This window comes from Myxine glutinosa, chromosome 5 (assembly GCF_964187855.1).
Source record: "Myxine glutinosa chromosome 5, kmMyxGlut1.1, whole genome shotgun sequence".
NCBI classification, from domain to species: Eukaryota; Metazoa; Chordata; class Myxini; order Myxiniformes; family Myxinidae; genus Myxine; species Myxine glutinosa.
Genome location: NC_136265.1, coordinates 7,806,807 through 7,827,916, shown reverse-complemented (window position 1 = coordinate 7,827,916; position 21,110 = coordinate 7,806,807). Strand labels below are relative to the sequence as shown.

The window sequence follows — 21,110 nt, the reverse complement described above, 5'->3', positions numbered from 1 at the left end:
GTTGGAATTTCAAACAAGGTGGATCTGGGGTGAATTAGCGGGGGTAGAAAAGATCAAGGTTTTGGATGGGGGAAGATAAGAGATGGTGGTGAACAGCTGTTTTAAAGACCTGGAGGGAGGAGTGGGATTGAAGGGAGTGAGGGAGTTTGTTCCAGAGGCGGGAGAAAAGAGGAATGAAAGAGTGAAGGTGAGCGGAGAGCCGAGATTTCGGCAGTTTAACCATCAGAGGGTTGCTGGCAGATCTTGTGCGACCTGTAGGAATATTTGGGGGACAGAGCACAGAGAGAGCTGGGGGTGCAAGGCCGGAGAGGAGTCGGTAGAAGACAGAAAGACCACCTACCTGCCTGCGGTGATTATCCCAAATAATCACCAAGTGAAATGAGTGATTATCCCAAAAAATATCCCAAATTGATTGAGTGATTATCCCGAAAAATATCCCAAATTGATTGAGTGATTATCCCAAAAAATATCCCAAATTGATTGAGTGATTATCCCAAAAAAAGGCCAACCCCTGCTCTGCAGGGAAAAATGGCCTCTAAAGGTGGTTCTGTGCTGCCCCTTGGTGACTGTTGTACTTGTCCTCGCACAATATTTCTGTTTCAACAACACGAGATTTCTTTTTTATCCCTTGTTTTCTTATTCAGATTGCAGGACTGCCCAAAGATACACTGTCTGTGGAAAACAGCCTCTTGATGCAGTTTTCACGCAACTGGCCGCTGTTCATCGACCCCCAGGGCCAAGCTAACCGCTGGATAAAAAACCTGGTGAGCCATTGACGAGACTTACCTGAGTTTGGGTGTTTCCTGGTTACTTTGCTGACTGCTAATTCTACGAGTCGGTGCTGCAAATGGCTGTGTAACTGGTTGGATATGGTACAGGGGATGAATGGTTGGATGTGGTACAGGGGATGAATGGTTGAATGTGGTGCAGGAGATGAATGGTTGGATGTGGTGCAGGGGATGAATGGTTGAATGTGGTACAGGGGATGAATGGTTGGATATGGTACAGGGGATGAATGGTTGGATGTGGTACAGGGGGTGAATGGTTGGATATGGTACAGGGGATGAATGGTTGAATGTGGTACAGGGGATGAATGGTTGAATGTGGTACAGGGGATGAATGGTTGAATGTGGTACAGGGGATGAATGGTTGAATGTGGTGCAGGAGATGAATGGTGGGATGTGGTACAGGGGATGAATGGTGGGATGTGGTGCAGGGGATGAATGGTTGGATGTGGTACCGGAGATGAATGGTTGGATGTGGTACAGGGGATGAATGGTTGAATGTGGTACAGGGGATGAATGGTTGAATGTGGTGCAGGAGATGAATGGTGGGATGTGGTACAGGGGATGAATGGTTGAATGTGGTACAGGGGATGAATGGTGGGATGTGGTACCGGAGATGAATGGTTGGATGTGGTACAGGGGATGAATGGTTGAATGTAGTGCAGGGGATGAATGGTTGGATGTGGTACCGGAGATGAATGGTTGGATGTGGTACAGGGGATGAATGGTTGAATGTGGTACAGGAGATGAATGGTTGGATGTGGCGCAGGAGATGAATGGTTGAATGTGGTGCAGGAGATGAATGGTGGGATGTGGTACAGGGGATGAATGGTGGGATGTGGTACCGGAGATGAATGGTTGGATGTGGTACAGGGGATGAATGGTTGAATGTAGTGCAGGGGATGAATGGTTGGATGTGGTACAGGGGATGAATGGTGGGATGTGGTGCAGGGGATGAATGGTTGAATGTGGTACCGGAGATGAATGGTTGGATGTGGTACAGGGGATGAATGGTTGAATGTAGTGCAGGGGATGAATGGTTGGATGTGGTACCGGAGATGAATGGTTGGATGTGGTACAGGGGATGAATGGTTGAATGTGGTACAGGGGATGAATGGTTGAATGAGGTGCAGGAGATGAATGGTGGGATGTGGTACAGGGGATGAATGGTGGGATGTGGTACCGGAGATGAATGGTTGGATGTGGTACAGGGGATGAATGGTTGAATGTGGTACAAGGGATGAATGGTTGGATGTGGTACAGGGGATGAATGGTTGAATGTGGTACAGGGGATGAATGGTTGAATGTGGTGCAGGAGATGAATGGTGGGATGTGGTACAGGGGATGAATGGTGGGATGTGGTGCAGGGGATGAATGGTTGGATGTGGTACAGGGGATGAATGGTGGGATGTGGTGCAGGAGATGAATGGTGGGATGTGGTACAGGGGATGAATGGTTGGATGTGGTACCGGAGATGAATGGTTGGATGTGGTACAGGGGATGAATGGTTGAATGTGGTACAGGGGATGAATGGTTGAATGTGGTGCAGGAGATGAATGGTGGGATGTGGTACAGGGGATGAATGGTGGGATGTGGTGCAGGGGATGAATGGTTGGATGTGGTACAGGGGATGAATGGTGGGATGTGGTGCAGGAGATGAATGGTGGGATGTGGTACAGGGGATGAATGGTTGGATGTGGTACAGGGGATGAATTGTTGAATGTGGTGCAGGGGATGAATGGTGGGATGTGGTACAGGGGATGAATGGTGGGATGTGGTACCGGAGATGAATGGTTGGATGTGGTACAGGGGATGAATGGTTGAATGTGGTACAGGGGATGAATGGTTGAATGTGGTGCAGGAGATGAATGGTTGGATGTGGTGCAGGGGATGAATGGTTGAATGTGGTACAGGGGATGAATGGTTGAATGTGGTACAGGGGATGAATGGTGGGATGTGGTACAGGGGATGAATGGTTGGATGTGGTACCGGAGATGAATGGTTGAATGTGGTACAGGGGATGAATGGTTGAATGTGGTACAGGGGATGAATGGTTGAATCTGGCGCAGGGGATGAATGGTTGGATGTGGTGCAGGGGATGAATGGTTGAATGTGGTACAGGGGATGAGTGGTTGAATGTGGTACAGGGGATGAATGGTTGAATGTGGTACAGGGGATGAATGGTTGGATGTGGTACCGGAGATGAATGGTTGAATGTGGTACAGGGGATGAATGGTTGAATGTGGTGCAGGAGATGAATGGTTGGATGTGGCGCAGGGGATGAATGGTTGAATGTGGTACAGGGGATGAATGGTTGAATGTGGTACAGGGGATGAATGGTTGAATGTGGTACAGGGGATGAATGGTTGAATGTGGTACAGGGGATGAATGGTTGGATGTGGTACCGGAGATGAATGGTTGAATGTGGTACAGGGGATGAATGGTTGAATGTGGTGCAGGAGATGAATGGTTGGATGTGGCGCAGGGGATGAATGGTTGAATGTGGTACAGGGGATGAATGGTTGAATGTGGTACAGGGGATGAATGGTTGGATGTGGTACCGGAGATGAATGGTTGAATGTGGTACAGGGGATGAATGGTTGAATGTGGTGCAGGAGATGAATGGTTGGATGTGGTGCAGGGGATGAATGGTTGAATGTGGTACAGGGGATGAATGGTTGAATGTGGTACAGGGGATGAATGGTTGAATGTGGTACAGGGGATGAATGGTGGGATGTGGTACAGGGGATGAATGGTTGGATGTGGTACCGGAGATGAATGGTTGAATGTGGTACAGGGGATGAATGGTTGAATGTGGTACAGGGGATGAATGGTTGAATCTGGCGCAGGGGATGAATGGTTGGATGTGGTGCAGGGGATGAATGGTTGAATGTGGTACAGGGGATGAGTGGTTGAATGTGGTACAGGGGATGAATGGTTGAATGTGGTACAGGGGATGAATGGTTGGATGTGGTACCGGAGATGAATGGTTGAATGTGGTACAGGGGATGAATGGTTGAATCTGGCGCAGGGGATGAATGGTTGGATGTGGTGCAGGGGATGAATGGTTGAATGTGGTACAGGGGATGAGTGGTTGAATGTGGTACAGGGGATGAATGGTTGACTGTGGTACAGGGGATGAATGGTTGGATGTGGTACCGGAGATGAATGGTTGAATGTGGTACAGGGGATGAATGGTTGAATGTGGTACAGGGGATGAATGGTTGAATCTGGCGCAGGGGATGAATGGTTGAATGTGGTACAGGGGATGAATGGTTGAATGTGGTACAGGGGATGATTGGTTGAATGTGGTACAGGGGATGAATGGTTGAATCTGGCGCAGGGGATGAATGGTTGGATGTGGTGCAGGGGATGAATGGTTGAATGTGGTACAGGAGATGAATGGTTGGATGTGGCGCAGGAGATGAATGGTTGAATGTGGTGCAGGAGATGAATGGTTGGATGTGGTGCAGGGGATGAATGGTTGAATGTGGTACAGGAGATGAATGGTTGGATGTGGCGCAGGAGATGAATGGTTGAATGTGGTGCAGGGGATGAATGGTTGGATGTGGTGCAGGAGATGAATGGTTGAATGTGGTGCAGGAGATGAATGGTTGGATGTGGCGCAGGGGATGAATGGTTGGATGTGGTGCAGGGGATGAATGGTTGAATGTGGTACAGGGGATGAATGGTTGGATGTGGTGCAGGAGATGAATGGTTGGATGTGGCGCAGGGGATGAATGGTTGGATGTGGTGCAGGGGATGAATGGTTGAATGTGGTACAGGGGGTGAATGGTTGAATGTGGTACAGGGATGAATGGTTGGATGTGGCGCAGGGGATGAATGGTTGGATGTGGCGCAGGGGATGAATGGTTGGATGTGGTGCAGGGGATGAATGGTTGAATGTGGTACAGGGGATGAATGGTTGAATGTGGTACAGGGATGAATGGTTGGATGTGGCGCAGGGGATGAATGGTTGGATGTGGTGCAGGAGATGAATGGTTGAATGCGGTCCAGGAGATGAATGGTTGAATGTGGTACAGGGGGTGAATGGTTGAATGTGGTGCAGGAGATGAATGGTTGAATGCGGTCCAGGAGATGAATGGTTGAATGTGGTACAGGGGGTGAATGGTTGAATGTGGTACAGGGGGTGAATGGTTGAATGCGGTGCAGGAGATGAATGGTTGGATGTGGCGCAGGGGATGAATGGTTGGATGTGGTGCAGGGGATGAATGGTTGAATGTGGTACAGGGGATGAATGGTTGAATGTGGTACAGGGATGAATGGTTGGATGTGGCGCAGGGGATGAATGGTTGGATGTGGCGCAGGAGATGAATGGTTGAATGCGGTCCAGGAGATGAATGGTTGAATGTGGTGCAGGGGATTAATGGTTGGATGTGGTGCAGGAGATGAATGGTTGAATGTGGTACAGGGGATGAATGGTTGAATGTGGTGCAGGGGATGAATGGTTGGATGTGGTGCAGGGGATGAATGGTTGAATGTGGTACAGGGGATGAATGGTTGGATGTGGTGCAGGAGATGAATGGTTGGATGTGGCGCAGGGGATGAATGGTTGGATGTGGTGCAGGGGATGAATGGTTGAATGCGGTGCAGGAGATGAATGGTTGGATGTGGCGCAGGGGATGAATGGTTGGATGTGGTGCAGGGGATGAATGGTTGAATGTGGTACAGGGGATGAATGGTTGAATGTGGTACAGGGATGAATGGTTGGATGTGGCGCAGGGGATGAATGGTTGGATGTGGTGCAGGAGATGAATGGTTGAATGCGGTCCAGGAGATGAATGGTTGAATGTGGTGCAGGGGATGAATGGTTGGATGTGGTGCAGGAGATGAATGGTTGAATGTGGTACAGGGGATGAATGGTTGAATGTGGTGCAGGGGATGAATGGTTGGATGTGGTGCAGATGAATGGTTGGATGTGGTGCAGGAGATGAATGGTTGAATGTGGTGCAGGAGATGAATGGTTGGATGTGGTGCGGGAGATGAATGGTTGAATGTGGTACAGGGGATGAGTTGTTGAATGTGGTACAGGGGATGAGTGGTTGAATGTGGTACAGGGGATGAATGGTTGAATCTGGCGCAGGGGATGAATGGTTGGATGTGGTGCAGGGGATGAATGGTTGAATGTGGTACAGGGGATGAATGGTTGAATGTGGCGCAGGGGATGAATGGTTGAATGTGGTACAGGAGATGAATGGTTGGATGTGGCGCAGGGGATGAATGGTTGAATGTGGTACAGGAGATGAATGGTTGAATGTGGTGCAGGGGATGAATGGTTGAATGTGGCGCAGGGGATGAATGGTTGAATGTGGTACAGGGGGTGAATGGTTGGATGTGGTGCAGGAGATGAATTGTTGAATGTGGTGCAGGAGATGAATGGTTGGATGTGGTGCAGGAGATGAATGGTTGAATGTGGTGCAGGGGATGAATGGTTGGATGTGGTGCAGGAGATGAATGGTTGAATGTGGTGCAGGAGATGAATGGTTGGATGTGGTGCAGGAGATGAATGGTTGGATGTGGTGCAGGAGATGAATGGTTGAATGTGGTACAGGGGATGAATGGTTGAATGTGGTACAGGGGATGAATGGTTGAATGTGGTACAGGGGATGAATGGTTGGATGTGGTACAGGGGATGAATGGTTGGATGTGGTGCAGGAGATGAATGGTTGAATGTGGTACAGGAGATGAATGTTTGAATGTGGTACAGGGGATGAATGGTTGGATGTGGCGCAGCGGGTTAATAGTTGGATGTGATGAATGGGAATAAAAGGTGGAAGACTGTGCAAAAGGTGATACGTTGATTGTGTTGCAGGAGAGAAACCTTGAGGTGTTGAAGCTGTCAGACCGAGACCTTATGCGGAGCCTTGAGAACGCAGTTCGGTTTGGCAAGTCCTGTCTGCTGGAGAATGTGGCGGAGGATCTGGACCCATCTCTTGAGCCCATACTCCTGCGCCAGGTTCTGAAACTCACATAATTGCCCGGAAATTGCCGAGTCCTCTCAAAACATTCTCATTGTTTCACCACTTTGTCATGATGATGATGACTTCACCACTTCAAATGGTGGCATAAACTGACTGAGGTGAATAGGCAGATAAGGGAGAGGACACACAAATAATAACAAGAAAGAGCAAGCGGAGATTGCAGACCCTCGCCAGGACGTGTTTTAGTTGTTTTTAAGGCTTTTCTGTTAAAACTAACATGGCCACGTGACCGATGACGTCATCATTTTTTCTCTCCACCAATTTATCCATGGATGACGCTCAAGAAATTTTGCCTGATCGGATGAAGTTTTGTACTTGTTGAATTATGACGTCATAATGGAGGCACCTATAACATATTGTTGTGGATTTGAGAATTGTGTTGTGGGTTTTTTATTATCATTGTAATGAAGCTTGTTGTAAATATCACCCTCCAGTTTGTGTATAAAGGTCAAAGGTCGTCCCCTTAGTTATTCCATATACAATCACGTAGCAAATCATAGATTTCCTTTTTTAGTAGTTATCTCCTTATTCTGTGTATTAGGTTAAGGTTCTGTCTTCCATTAGTTGACACTGCATCGCACCAAATAAAATAAGGTAGAATCCCCTTTCAATTGCCACCAAAACGCAATTGCCGGCAGCGTTCGCTGCCCTTTGGCTGGGGCTCGCTTGAATCACCCCAAACTCCATTACGCACGTGGTCAGCTCGGAGAAGCAGGGCGTGGCCCGCCCCTCGTCATCATGGGCGGAGCCAGGAAGAGCCCGTGCCCACCAATCGGCACTGCGGAGAGCGACTCGGTAGGTGTGCCCTCTTAACCCGCGGCTTGATCGCGGGAAAAGCAATAAAAGGGTGGCGGAGGGACTACATAGGGAGATGAGTAAGGAGGGCGCACGGAGCAGTCAGTGAAGGAGGAGATGAAAGTGGAGCTTTGACGTGCAGTTTTCGACCCGCTGCGGCGAAGCAACGCGACCGTGCGACCCAGATTGCGGAGGATCGGCGGCCGCTCACCTCGAGCCTTGCCGTTTACACGGACCGGACCCGCATCCTCCCCAGCCTTGTGATCCCGCCTCGTCCGTCCAGCCATCCCTCTGGTCCGAGCTGAACCTTCCCCCCTTTCCAGCCACTCGTGCCTGCCTTCATTTCCCATTCGTGTGAGTCTGTCTTTGTTTGTTCTGTCCTGGGTTTTTAAGTAAGACTGCCATAGGTAAGCTAGCGTTGCACTGTGTCCTACTGGTCCGTCCCTCTTTCTGTAATTATTTTCTTATTCTTCCTTCTTCCTTGGTTTCTTTGATTGTGTAAATAGTAATTAGTAAATAAATCATATTTGTATTTCCTACCTTTGTTCTTATTTCCTTTACATCCGTTTCGTCCTTGTCTTTTCCCTCATTGAATACCTGTGGCACGATTTGGCCAACGTTGAAGGATCGGGTCTAGTTCTGTTAATAGTTCGTGCCGCGGTTGCTAAAACCGCTCGGCAATTAACATCTGTCCGCGGTACGAACGGGGCTGCGCACCTGCCTTTCCGGAGGTAGCTGTGTAGCGTCAGGAGCGGAGACGGCCAGTGAAAATAGAAGGGGGGATTAACCCCCCCCCCCCCCCATAAGGGGAGTGCCGTACTCCGGTTCCGTAACAATATTTTATTTCCCATGGAGAGTTCTTTACAATGAGCCATGTCTCAGTTTTTTCTATACAGCGTTTTCGGAGATATAGAGGTGCAAAGTTTTTCGGTTTTTCCAAGTTGGTGCCCATACCACTTGACCTATTACGTCATAATTATCAATGAAAAATTACACAGGTGGAGTTGCATCTGTGGTGAAAATTTCCTATCAATCGGACCAACGGTTGCAGAGAAAATCATATTTATTCTCCGCGGACAAACAAACAAACAGACGGACTCAAATGCAATGCCCTCTCCTCTGGCGAGGGTAATAACTCGTCCATCCTGCTATGGTTTTCATGGGAAATTTGGAATATTCATGATGACCACTTGAATTATTCACTCAACATTCCGCCTTGATTATTTGTGTAATTTATTTATTTATATGCACGTGTTCTACACATATTTAAATGTTGATCGAAACTCCTGGTAATCTGTGCCCAGTCTATATCCCTTTAGTTGAGAACAATGATTACCCCCAACCACACAAAACAGGCTCCACGGAGCCGAATAATCGAGCGAAAGGAAATTATTTGATAAAGCTACATTTGACGTTTGTCCGGGACCTTTTGTGTCTGGTGCCCACACAGACGTTCGTGCACCAGGGCGTACTGATGATTCGTCTGGGTGACTCGGTGATCCCATACCACGAGGATTTTCATTTGTACATAACTACCAAACTACCGAATCCACATTATACACCTGAAAGGTCCACCAAGGTCACACTCATCAACTTCACACTTTCACCAAGGTGAGCAATGTGTAATTATGGTTCCCGGAGGGACGCAATAAGTGTTTAGTCTTGGTTTCCATGGTGAGGCTTTTGAAGAAATCATTTTTTCAATATCCAATTTTTTGATTATTGAATTAGTTGATTTTTTTCAATTTTCAATTATTTAATTATTCCCCAATTTGCAATTATTTACTTCTTCCCCAATTTTCAATTATTTAATGCTGTATATTTATTATTTTCCGCATTTTTCAAAAAAAACATTTTTTTCACTCATTTCACACTTGCAATTATTTATTTTTTTACGTTATTTTTTTCCAATTATTTGTTTTCTTTATTTATTTATTTTCTCCAATTTTCAACTATTTAAATATTTTTCAATTTTCAATGATTTAATTTTTCCGTTATTATTTATTTATTTATTTACTTCCCCATTGTTAATTTTTTTTTTTCCCATTATGGTTCCCGGAAGGGGAAAAAACATTTGTTTTCAGTATGAGGTAGAATTTCAAGTGTGCTACCAATTGGATAATATTCCAAGTTGGCTATACCGGGGACCGCCCTTGATCTCCGATCGCAGTCCTGTAGTTGAGAATGTATTGACCTGAACCTCCATGCAAGCATCTCTTCGTTTTGAGCCTGCATCACATGAATCACTTATTGGAAGTTCATTGGAATATAATTTCTACCTGAAACATGTTCCTACCTGCAGCAACAGGACCTTACTGTCCAGGCCTGCAACACTTACGTAAAATTCCTCTATAACTAACGCACTGTTGTTAGTTCAAACAAGATAGTGTACTCGCTGCAGTTGATCGTTCCATCACCTTGTTATATAATAGCACACCGAAACAATGAATTTACCTCCACATAATGTCATTTTGTCACCACCACGTAACTGGACATGTTTGTGATAAACCATCAGTGGTTTGGAAGACCAGTTGCTGTGTATGGTGGTGGCCAATGAGCGTCCAGACCTCGAGGAGGCAAAGAATCAGCTGATCAGAAGCGGGGCAAAAATGCGCCAAGACCTGGAAGCCATCGAGGACAGGATCCTGCGGCGGTTGAGCTCGTCGGAGGGCAATCCCGTGGATGACGAGGAGTTGATTCAGGTCCTAGAGGCTTCCAAAGTGACAGCAGCTGACATCAAGGTACGGTTGTACCTGCTTTATTCTGAACATCAATTTGTTGACTACAAAAAAGATGGTGAAAGCTAATTGAAAGAAGCAAACTTTACCTTGTGAATGTCTCCGTCGATGCATGTTACATGATAAATGTGCAGGACTTGAAACGCATGCTTAAATTCCTATATTTCTAGTTTGTCAGGATGATCTTGCATGGACGGATCGATGATGTAACCACACGCGTTGCCACCAAAATAGGCCAAGGTGGCGAGCGCAGAGCAGACGGAGAAAGATATCGATGTTACAAGGATGCAGTACATCCCCGTAGCCATGCGGACTCGGATCCTCTTCTTCTGCGTGTCCAACATGGCAAACGTGGATCCAATGTATCAGTATTCCTTGGATTGGTTCCTGCGTAGCTTCATGCATGGAATTGTTGCCTCAGAGCGCGCAGGTACGAGGGAGTGACGTAGAGACCCTGTTGTATGAAAGGAAAAACTAGATATGTGGCCTTGATTGTTCGGCCATAAAAAACATAATTGGGCTTTGTATATGGGATCCAGATCTGGGAGGAAATGTTGAGTTGGATCTTGGAGACGGCGTGAAGCTGGAAGGTGTGAAAACATTTTGCTACCTCGGAGACATGCTGAATGGAGAAGGTGGATCAGACTCAGCAACGGTTGCTCGAGTGAGATGTGCATGGAAGAAGTTTCGGGAACTGAGTGGCGTGCTGATGAGGAGGGGAGTGTCGCTGAAGCTGAAGGGAAAGGTGTATGCTGCATGTGTGAGAAGTGTTATGATTTATGGGAGCGAGACATGGGTAATGAACGTAGAGCAGCAACGAAGGCTGGAAAGGGTGGAAATGCGAATGGTTCGGTGGATGTGTGGAGTATCATTGAGAGAGAGGAAGACAAATGATGAATTGCGAAAGATGATGGGAATAGAGCCTGTGATTGATGCTGTGAAGAGGAACAGGTTGAGATGGTTTGGTCATGTGTTGAGGAAGGATGAAAGTGACTGGTTGAGAAGAGTGATGGAAATGAATGTAGAAGGAAGTAGAGGACGGGGAAGACTGAGAAAGACTTGGCTGAAGATAGTGGAAGAAGAAATGCGGGCAAGGGGGTTAACAAGAGATGCAGAAAATAGGGCAAAATGGAGAAGATCGTCATGGGGACCGCAAGGCTAACCCCCGCTCTAGCAGGGAAAATGGCCTTTAAAATGCATGTTGTGTTGTGTTGTGTTGTTGTATATGGGATCTAGTCTCATGGAAAAGCAAGAACACATGACAGAGAGTGATTAGTGCCATATTCGATACTTCTGATACATTTGTACAAGTGTTACCTTCCTTCACGCTCTATAAATTACTTTGCTGTGGCTTTTACTCCAGCTTCATTATTAGGCCTTGTTCCTCCTGTTCCTGCTGGCGCAGACTGTTTGGAGCAGAGGATAAACAATATCAACGAATACTTCACGTTCGCCCTGTACAGCCGCGTGTGCCGCAGTCTCTTCGAACAGCACAAGCTTCTCTTCGCCGTGCTCGTGTGTGCCCAGATCCTGATTCACTCTGGAAAACTGCACTCGGTAAGCCGTACACATAATGCTGCACACACCATGGCTCGGTGGAGTTACGGTGATGGAAATCCAGCGGTTTTCGCTTTAATCCTGAAAAACCCACAAAGCAGAGTCACTCCGAGATGTTCTCCGTTTAAAAAGTAACCTTTAAAAGATCTTCTTGATCTCCGTCCTGAATGGCTGTCCGAGCGGGCTTGGCCAGGCCTACTACAGGCCTTCACGTCTCTCCCGCGCTTTCAAGACTAAAATAGAGATTGCCATCCTGGTGTGGTGTTCGCCGTGGTTGCCGGCGTCACTCGTGGGGACAAAAAGCCTGACATCCCATATTCATTTAGGCTTTAGACATTAATTATCCAACATGCTGTATCTTTAAGAAAGCGAAGGCCATTGTGTGATGGTCGTCATCACCTTCATCAGTCGTAGTCTGCACTGAGACAGCTTCACCTCAATTCTATCTTCTCCAAGTCAGCTCTTCTTTGTGCTTTTCCCTTCAGTTCTCCTAATTACCTTCAGTTTTCCGATGTCTAATAGCATCCTTCTTTTCCTCCCTCTTGATCGTTTTCCTTCCATTCATCCTTCTACCACCAGCTTGATGTTGGCTTAGCGGTTAGGGTGCAGGCTTGGGATCCTAGGATCCTGGGTTCGTTGGCTTAGCGGTTAGGGTGCAGGCTTGGGATCCCAGGATCCTGGGTTCGTTGGCTTAGCAGTTAGGGTGCAGGCTTGGGATCCTAGGATCCTGGGTTCGTTGGCTTAGCAGTTAGGGTGCCGGCTTTGGATCCTAGGGTCCTGGGTTCGTTGGCTTAGCGGTTAGGGTGCAGGATTGGGATCCTAGGATCCTGGGTTCGTTGGCTTAGCGGTTAGGGTGCAGGATTGGGATCCTAGGATCCTGGGTTCGTTGGCTTAGCAGTTAGGGTGCAGGATTGGGATCCTGGGTTCGTTGGCTTAGCGGTTAGGGTGCAGGATTGGGATCCTAGCATCCTGGGTTCGTTGGCTTAGCGGTTAGGGTGCAGGCTTGGGATCCTAGGATCCTGGGTTCGTTGGCTTAGCAGTTAGGGTGCCGGCTTTGGATCCTAGGGTCCTGGGTTCGTTGGCTTAGCGGTTAGGGTGCAGGATTGGGATCCTAGGATCCTGGGTTCATTGGCTTAGCGGTTAGGGTGCAGGATTGGGATCCTAGGATCCTGGGTTCATTGGCTTAGCAGTTAGGGTGCAGGATTGGGATCCTAGGATCCTGGGTTCGTTGGCTTAGCGGTTAGGGTGCAGGATTGGGATCCTAGCATCCTGGGTTCGTTGGCTTAGCGGTTAGGGTGCTGGCTTGAGATCCGAGCATCCTGGGTTCGTTGGCTTAGCGGTTAGGGTGCAGGCTTGGGATCCTGGATTCGTTGGCTTAGCGGTGAGGGTGCAGGCTTGGGATCCCAGGATCCTGGGATCGTTGGCTTAGCGGTTAGGGTGCAGGATTGGGATCCCAGAATCCTGGGTTCGTTGGCTTAGCGGTTAGGGTGCAGGATTGGGATCCTAGGATCCTGGGTTCGTTGGCTTAGCGGTTAGGGTGCCGTCTTTGGATACTCGGATCCTGGGTTCGTTGGCTTAGCGGTTAGGGTGCAGGCTTGGGATCCCAGAATCCTGGGTTCGTTGGCTTAGCGGTTAGGGTGCAGGATTGGGATCCTAGGATCCTGGGTTCGTTGGCTTAGCGGTTAGGGTGCCGTCTTTGGATACTCGGATCCTGGGTTCGTTGGCTTAGCGGTTAGGGTGCAGGCTTGGTATCCCAGGATCCTGGGTTCGTTGGCTTAGCGGTTAGGGTGCAGGATTGGGATCCCAGAATCCTGGGTTCGTTGGCTTAGCGGTTAGGGTGCCGGCTTGGGATCCTAGGATCCTGGGTTCGTTGGCTTCGCGGTTAGGGTGCTGGCTTGGGATCCCAGGATCCTGGGTTCGTTGGCTTAGCGGTTAGGGTGCCGGCTTTGGATCCTAGGGTCCTGGGTTCGTTGGCTTAGTGGTTAGGGTGCTGGCTTGGGATCCCAGGATCCTGGGTTCGTTGGCTTAGCGGTTATGGTGCAGGATTGGGATCCTAGGATCCTGGGTTCGTTGGCTTAGCAGTTAGGGTGCAGGATTGGGATCCTAGGATTCTGGGTTCGTTGGCTTAGCGGTTAGGGTGCAGGATTGGGATCCTAGGATCCTGGGTTCGTTGGCTTAGCAGTTAGGGTGCAGGATTGGGATCCTAGCATCCTGGGTTCGTTGGCTTAGTGGTTAGGGTGCCGACTTGGGATCCTAGCATCCTGGGTTCGTTGGCTTAGCGGTTAGGGTGCAGGATTGGGATCCTAGCATCCTGGGTTCGTTGGCTTAGCGGTTAGGGTGCTGGCTTGGGATCCGAGCATCCTTGGTTCTTTGGCTTAGCGGTTAGGGTGTCGGCTTGGGATCCCAGCATCCTGGGTTTGTTGGCTTAGCGGTTAGGGTGCAGACTTGGGATCCTTACATCCTGGGTTCGTTGGCTTAGCGGTTAGGGTGCAGGCTTGGGATCCTAGCATCCTGGGTTCGTTGGCTTAGCGGTTAGGGTGCAGGATTGGGATCCTAGGATCCTGGGTTCGTTGGCTTAGCAGTTAGGGTGCAGGATTGGGATCCTAGGATCCTGGGTTCGTTGGCTTCGCGGTTAGTGTGCAGGATTGGGATCCTAGGATCCTGGGTTCGTTGGCTTAGCAGTTAGGGTGCAGGATTGGGATCCTATCATCCTGGGTTCGTTGGCTTAGCGGTTAGGGTGCCGACTTGGGATCCTAGCATCCTGGGTTCGTTGGCTTAGCGGTTAGGGGCCCGGCTTGGGATCCTAGGATCCTGGGTTCGTTGGCTTAGCGGTTAGGGTGCCTGCTTGGGATCCTAGCATCCTGGGTTCGTTGGCTTAGCGGTTAGGGTGCAGGCTTGGGATCCCAGGATCCTGGGTTCGTTGGCTTAGCGGTTAGGGTGCAGGCTTGGGAGCCTAGCATCCTGGGTTTGTTGGCTTAGCGGTTAGGGTGCTGGCTTGGGATCCTAGCATCCTGGGTTCGTTGGCTTAGCAGTTAGGGTGCAGGCTTGGGATCCTAGGATCCTGGGTTCGTTGGCTTAGCGGTTAGGGTGCTGGCTTGGGATCCTAGCATCCTGGGTTCGTTAGCTTAGCGGTTAGGGTGCAGGCTTGGGATCCTAGGATCCTGGGTTCGTTGGCTTAGCGGTTAGGGTGCCGGCTTGGGATCCTAGGATCCTGAGTTCGAATCCGGTCGATCGCTGAATTGACGCCAGGGGGGTTGACTCAGCCTGTCATCCTTCCGAGGTCGGCAAATTGAGTACCAGCATGCTGGGATGAATGATGCCGGTGTGTACCCCAATTTACAATAGGTACACCGTATCCCTGCGCATTGTAAGAGGCGACTCAGGGTTGGCATCAGGAAGGGCATCCAGCCATTAAAAAAAACATTGCCTTAAACAGGGAACCATGATTGTCATGGGGCCCGCAAGGCTAACCCCCGCTCTAGCGGGGGAAAATGGCGTTAAAACAATCATTCATTCATTCATTCATTCATCCTTCTCGTACCTCTTTCAACATCCCATCTCCTCTCATAGGCAGGTAGATCAAGTTAATGGGGTGAGAATTATATCACAGGAATGATGGACCAATGGACCTTATCCTTTATCCTGTGTTTAAGTTTCCTTGACATGCAAGCAAGTCATGTGTTCATGCGAAAGATTTGCAGAGAAGGCAATTCACTGTTTGTGTGCAGGAGGAATGGCAGTTCTTACTGACCGGGGGTGCTGCACCTGCCGTGGTGCGTCCGAACCCCGTTCCTGAATGGCTGTCCGAGCGGGCTTGGCGTGGCCTACAGGCTTTCACGGCTCTCCCGCGCTTTCAAGACTTAGCTGCAGACCTGCCCAGACATGTCATCAAGCTGCGGCCACTCTTCGACAGTCTTGATCCACAGAGGTTAGCTCCTACTTTCACATTTATCATCTGTTAATTCTTCCACCATTTTCAAGATTTTCATTCTCAGAACTCGTGGGCTGCAGTGGCGTTTATAGACCAGCATGGTGGTTTATAGACCAGTATGGCGGTTTATAGACCAGCATGGCGGTTTATAGACCAGCATGGCGGTTTATAGACCAGCATGGCGGTTTATAGACCAGCATGGCAGTTTATAGACCAGCATGGCGGTTTATAGATCAGCATGGCGGTTTATAGACCATCATGGAGGTTTATAGACCAGCATGGTGGTTTATAGACCAGTGTGGCGGTTTATAGACCAGTATGGCGGTTTATAGACCAGCATAGCGGTTTATAGACCAGAATGGCGGTTTATAGACCAGCATGGTGGTTTATTGACCAGCATGGTGGTTTATTGACCAGCATGGCGGTTTATTGACCAGCATGGCGGTTTATAGACCAGCATGGCGGTTTATTGACCAGCGTGGCGATTTATAGACCAGCATGGCGGTTTATAGACCAGCATGGTGGTTTATAGACCAGTATGTCGGTTTATAGACCAGCATGGCGGTTTATAGACCAGTATTGCGGTTTATAGACCAGTATGGCGGTTTATAGACCAGTATGGCTGTTTATAGACCAGTATGGAGGTTTATAGACTAATATGGCGCTTTATAAACCTGTATTGCGCTTTATAGACCAGTATGGCGCTTTATAGACCAGTATGGCGCTTTATAGACCAGTATTGCGGTTTATAGACCAGTATGGCGGTTTATAGACCAGTATGGCTGTTTATAGACCAGTATGGAGGTTTATAGACTAATATGGCGCTTTATAAACCTGTATTGCGCTTTATAGACCAGTATGGCGCTTTATAGACCAGTATGGCGCTTTATAGACCAGTATGGCGCTTTATAGACCAGTAGGGTGGTTTATCGACCAGCATGGCGGTTTATAGACCAGTATTGCAGTTGATAGACCAGTATGTCGGTTTATAGACCAGTATGTCGGTTGATAGACCAGTATGGCGGTTTATAGACCAGTAGGGTGGTTTATAGACCAGCATGGCAGTTTATAGACCAGCATGGTGGTTTATAGACCAGTATGGCCGTTTATAGACCAGTATGTCGGTTTATAGACCAGCATGGCGGTTTATAGACCAGTATTGCAGTTGATAGACCAGTATGGCGGTTTATAGACCAGCATGGCGGTTTAAAGACCATCATGGCGGTTTATAGACCAGTATGGCCGTTTATAGACCAGCATGGCAGTTTATAGACCAGCGTGGCGGTTTATAGACCAGTATTGCAGTTGATAGACCAGTATGTCGGTTTATAGACCATTATGGTGGTTTATAGACCAGCATGGCGGTTTATAGACCAGTATGTCGGTTTATAGACCAGTATGTCGGTTGATAGACCAGTATGGCGGTTTATAGACCATCATGGCGGTTTATAGACCATCATGGCGCTTTATAGACCAGTATGGCGCTTTATAGACCAGTAGGGTGGTTTATAGACCAGCATGGCAGTTTATAGACCAGCATGGTGGTTTATAGACCAGCATGGCAGTTTATAGACCAGTATGGCGGTTTATAGACCAGTATGGCGGTTTATAGACCATCATGGCGGTTTATAGACCAGCATGGCTGTATGGCATTCATGATTTGGTATGGCAAAAAAAAAACCCCCCAAAAAACCTTTCACTCAACATATACAATGAATTTAGCCTTGGTATTGCCCCATTGCAGAAAATCGGGCAAAATGGAGAAGATTGTCATGGGGACCGCAAGGCTAACCCCCGCTCTAGCAGGGAAAATGGCCTTAAAATGCATGTTGTTGTGTGTTGTTGTATTGCCCCCAATAAGCCTGATGTTGGCTTAACTGCTAAGGTGGCTGGCTTAAGATGTTAGGCGCTGTTAAGTAACACCAGGTAGGTTGGACTCAGGCTGTCATCCTTCTGAGGTTGGCAAAACGAGTACCAGCTTAATGGGAATAATGAGCCATTTGGGGGTCCTGCGTCAGAGTGGCGACCTATCCAGGATTGTGCCCCCTAGCCTCAGCAGCCCTATGCGTCTGAAGAAGCAAAGAAGTGCTGCTTCTTCTTCTCCCTCTTCTTCTTCTTCCTCATCTTCTATTGCCCCAATGATGGTTTGGTAGTGGAGTGGGTAGAACCTTGATACATTGCCCTCACTGGCATGGGTTCGATTTTCATGGCTGCTAGGGGTTACCTATCCCGGATTGTTTCTTTGCCACGGAAACATTCATGATTTGTAAGCGTTTCCAGCACCTGGGCCCCAAAGGCCCGCTTGGATATCGTGCTCGGATCTTTACAACTTACAAGGCAAATGCTCGCCCGAAGCTCCTAAACAATATGCATTCCACAATGTGGGACTGGAAAACACAGTCGTCCGTCGTGTCACCAAAACCCCAGGGAACAAACGTACACATCTAAGTTGCGAGAATGTGCAACGAGTATCGATCTTTAGGTCTTGCACTCAGGTGGACCTCAGAGCCTTTTGGTGTAACCATCACAAGGGTATGGATGCTGATGAGAGGAGGAGCACCTTATGGTAAAGCAAAGCTTCCTTATGCCCGTCGTCTCACCTATAAACACATTTAGATGGGTGTATTATGTTTTCTAGCAACGGTACCTGCCCTACAGGTGGGGCTTCAATGGGGAGGCCCAAATGAAAAGGTAAAATATCAGAAATGTAAGGCTTTAAAAATTTTTTTTAACGATTTATATAAACATCCGTTGAATCATATCACACGCAAATCATCAAAATCTAAACAGTATTTGTAGAATTTCAATAAAAGCCAAATCACTGTTCATATCGGTAAATATTGTTGGAAAAATATTGTTCATATTATTGGGAAAACTTGGAAAACTGGAAAAACTGGAAAATTGGAAAAATTGGGGAAAAAAAGGAAAACCAATACAGCCTATTTTACTCCAGGGGGTCCCAGGATTACCCACCCAAAATTTCGTTGTGATCGGTTGAGCCGTTTTTGCGGTACCTGGGAGCAGACAGACATTTGGTGAATTCTAGTAAGATGAGGTATGGTAAAGCACCGAGCGATGTCGATGTGCTACAAGCAAGGTGCCCATCATAATACGTAGGTGTAACAAGCTCTTTGCTGCACCTGCCCTGACAGCGAGAGTTTGAACGAGCCATGGAGCGACGTCTTGTGCCAGTTCGCTCGGTTACTCCTCCTGCGCTGCCTACGTGCTGACCGTGTCACGGGTGCCCTGCAGAACTTCATAGCCGTAAATCTCGGCCAGAGGTTCATCGAGCCACAGGTACGGATTGCACCACGGCAGGTACAGCTCACGAGTGATAAACTCACGTGAACAGTTTCATTTCATCGCAAGCTTTGAAACTTTTCCCTGTGATCATCCAGTCATGCTCTTTACCCTTGAGCATGTTGTATCCCTTACCTACTCATGAGCTTTGTCTGCTCGTGTATATGTTATTAATTTGTCTAACGGCAAGATCTAAGCTCATGCGAGACAGTGGGGGTCCACAGTTAGACGATGTCCCTTATTTGACTCTTCCGATCTGCTTCAATACGTTGCTGTGGCAATGAGTCTTCACCTTATCACTGTACCGGTATCTAAAAGGTGTTTTGTTACCTCCATCACCAAAGGTGAACAGAGGTTATATTTCACCCTTGTGTTGTTATTTGGCCAAAAAAAAAAAATTGGCAGGCATGTTGATCACTCCGGTTTGTGTATGTGTGTGTGTTTGTGTGTGTGTTTGTTTGTGTGTGTGTTTGTTTGTGTGTGTGTGTGTATTTGTTTGTGTGTGTTTGTTTGTGTGTGTGTTTATTTGTGTGTGTGTTTGTTTGTGTGTGTGTTTGTTTGTGTGTGTGTTTATTTGTGTGTGTGTTTGTTTGTGTGTGTGTTTGTTTGTGTGTTTATTTGTGTGTGTGTTTGTGTGTGTGTTTATTTGTGTGTGTGTTTGTTTGTGTGTGTGTTTGTTTGTGTGTGTGTTTATTTGTGTGTGTGTTTGTTTGTGTGTGTGTTTGTTTGTGTGTGTGTTTGTTTGTGTGTGTGTGTGTATTTGTTTGTGTGTGTTTGTTTGTGTGTGTGTTTGTTTGTGTGTGTGTGTGTATTTGTTTGTGTGTGTGTGTTTGTTTGTGTGTGTGTTTGTTTGTGTGTGTGTGTGTGTGTGTATTTGTTTGTGTGTGTTTGTTTGTGTGTGTGTTTATTTGTGTGTGTGTTTGTTTGTGTGTGTGTTTATTTGTGTGTTTCTTTGTTTGTGTGTGTGTGTGTTTGTGTGTGTGTGTGTGTGTATTTGTTTGTGTGTGTTTGTTTGTGTGTGTTTATTTGTGTGTGTGTTTGTTTGTGTGTGTGTTTGTTTGTGTGTGTGTTTATTTGTGTGTGTGTTTGTTTGTGTGTGTGTTTGTTTGTGTGTGTGTTTATTTGTGTGTTTCTTTGTTTGTGTGTGTGTGTTTGTGTGTTTCTTTGTCCGCTCACTTATACTTGCCTATAAGTCACAATTTTAATCCAATCTTTACAAAACTTCACCAAATGGTAGAGTTCGTGGTCCGACAAAATCCTATTTGTTTTTGACGTCAAAAGGTCAACATAGGCCAAAGGTCAACCACTTTTTTCCAAATCTCTAAAATCCTCAATTTTCATCCAACGGACTTGAAATTTGAATTGGATTAACATAATCAGCTAAATGAATTAAACCACCAATTATTTTTGAGATCAGCATAGGCCAATAGGTCAACATAGGCCAAAAGGTCAAAAACCTTTACAAATTTCTGAAATCCTCAATTTTCATCCGATTGACTTGAAATGTGAAGACGATTTGCATATCAGTGAACTGAATTCAACGACCAACTATTTTTGAGGTTAAAAGAATGCTCTACTGAATGTCGTTCTACTTTGCTCTCCTTTGTCAAGTGTTGCTCCATGAGTGATTTTTTATTTATTTGTTTGTTTGTGAGCAGGATATCTCAAAAAAGTTGTGGATGAATTCGGACTAAACTTGGACAGGTTCGACGTGTGACAAGGACGAATTGATTAGATTTTGGTGAAGATCTGGATCCGGATACTATGATTTTTACGTGATTATTCACCATTGAATTTGGTCGTTTTGTGATTATTTTCATTTTAAGTGATTATTTCAAGTGATTATTTATTTTTATTCGACATTGGTGCTCCTTTTACTGTCACTTTTGGTATTAGTTTTCATTTTATTGTATTTTATATTTTACTAGCAGAAGTACCCGGCATTGCCGGGGAGGGGAGAAGAGTGGGAAGGGGAGGGGGAGGGGGGAGAAGAGTGGGAGGG

At 47.2% G+C, this 21,110-nt stretch overlaps 1 protein-coding gene across 1 annotated transcript in view; it reads left to right on the top strand.

Moving 5' to 3' along the window:
* DNAH1 (dynein axonemal heavy chain 1) overlaps window positions 1-21,110 on the top strand; it is a 220,518-nt gene that overhangs the window by 173,913 nt on the left and 25,495 nt on the right. Inside the window, exons 60-67 of the mRNA XM_078777248.1 lie at window positions 645-764; window positions 6,619-6,762; window positions 9,033-9,193; window positions 10,098-10,323; window positions 10,555-10,750; window positions 11,726-11,877; window positions 15,606-15,805; window positions 18,961-19,105. Coding sequence (XP_078633374.1) covers window positions 645-764; window positions 6,619-6,762; window positions 9,033-9,193; window positions 10,098-10,323; window positions 10,555-10,750; window positions 11,726-11,877; window positions 15,606-15,805; window positions 18,961-19,105 — 1,344 coding nt within the window. The remainder of the gene's footprint in view (window positions 1-644; window positions 765-6,618; window positions 6,763-9,032; window positions 9,194-10,097; window positions 10,324-10,554; window positions 10,751-11,725; window positions 11,878-15,605; window positions 15,806-18,960; window positions 19,106-21,110) is intronic.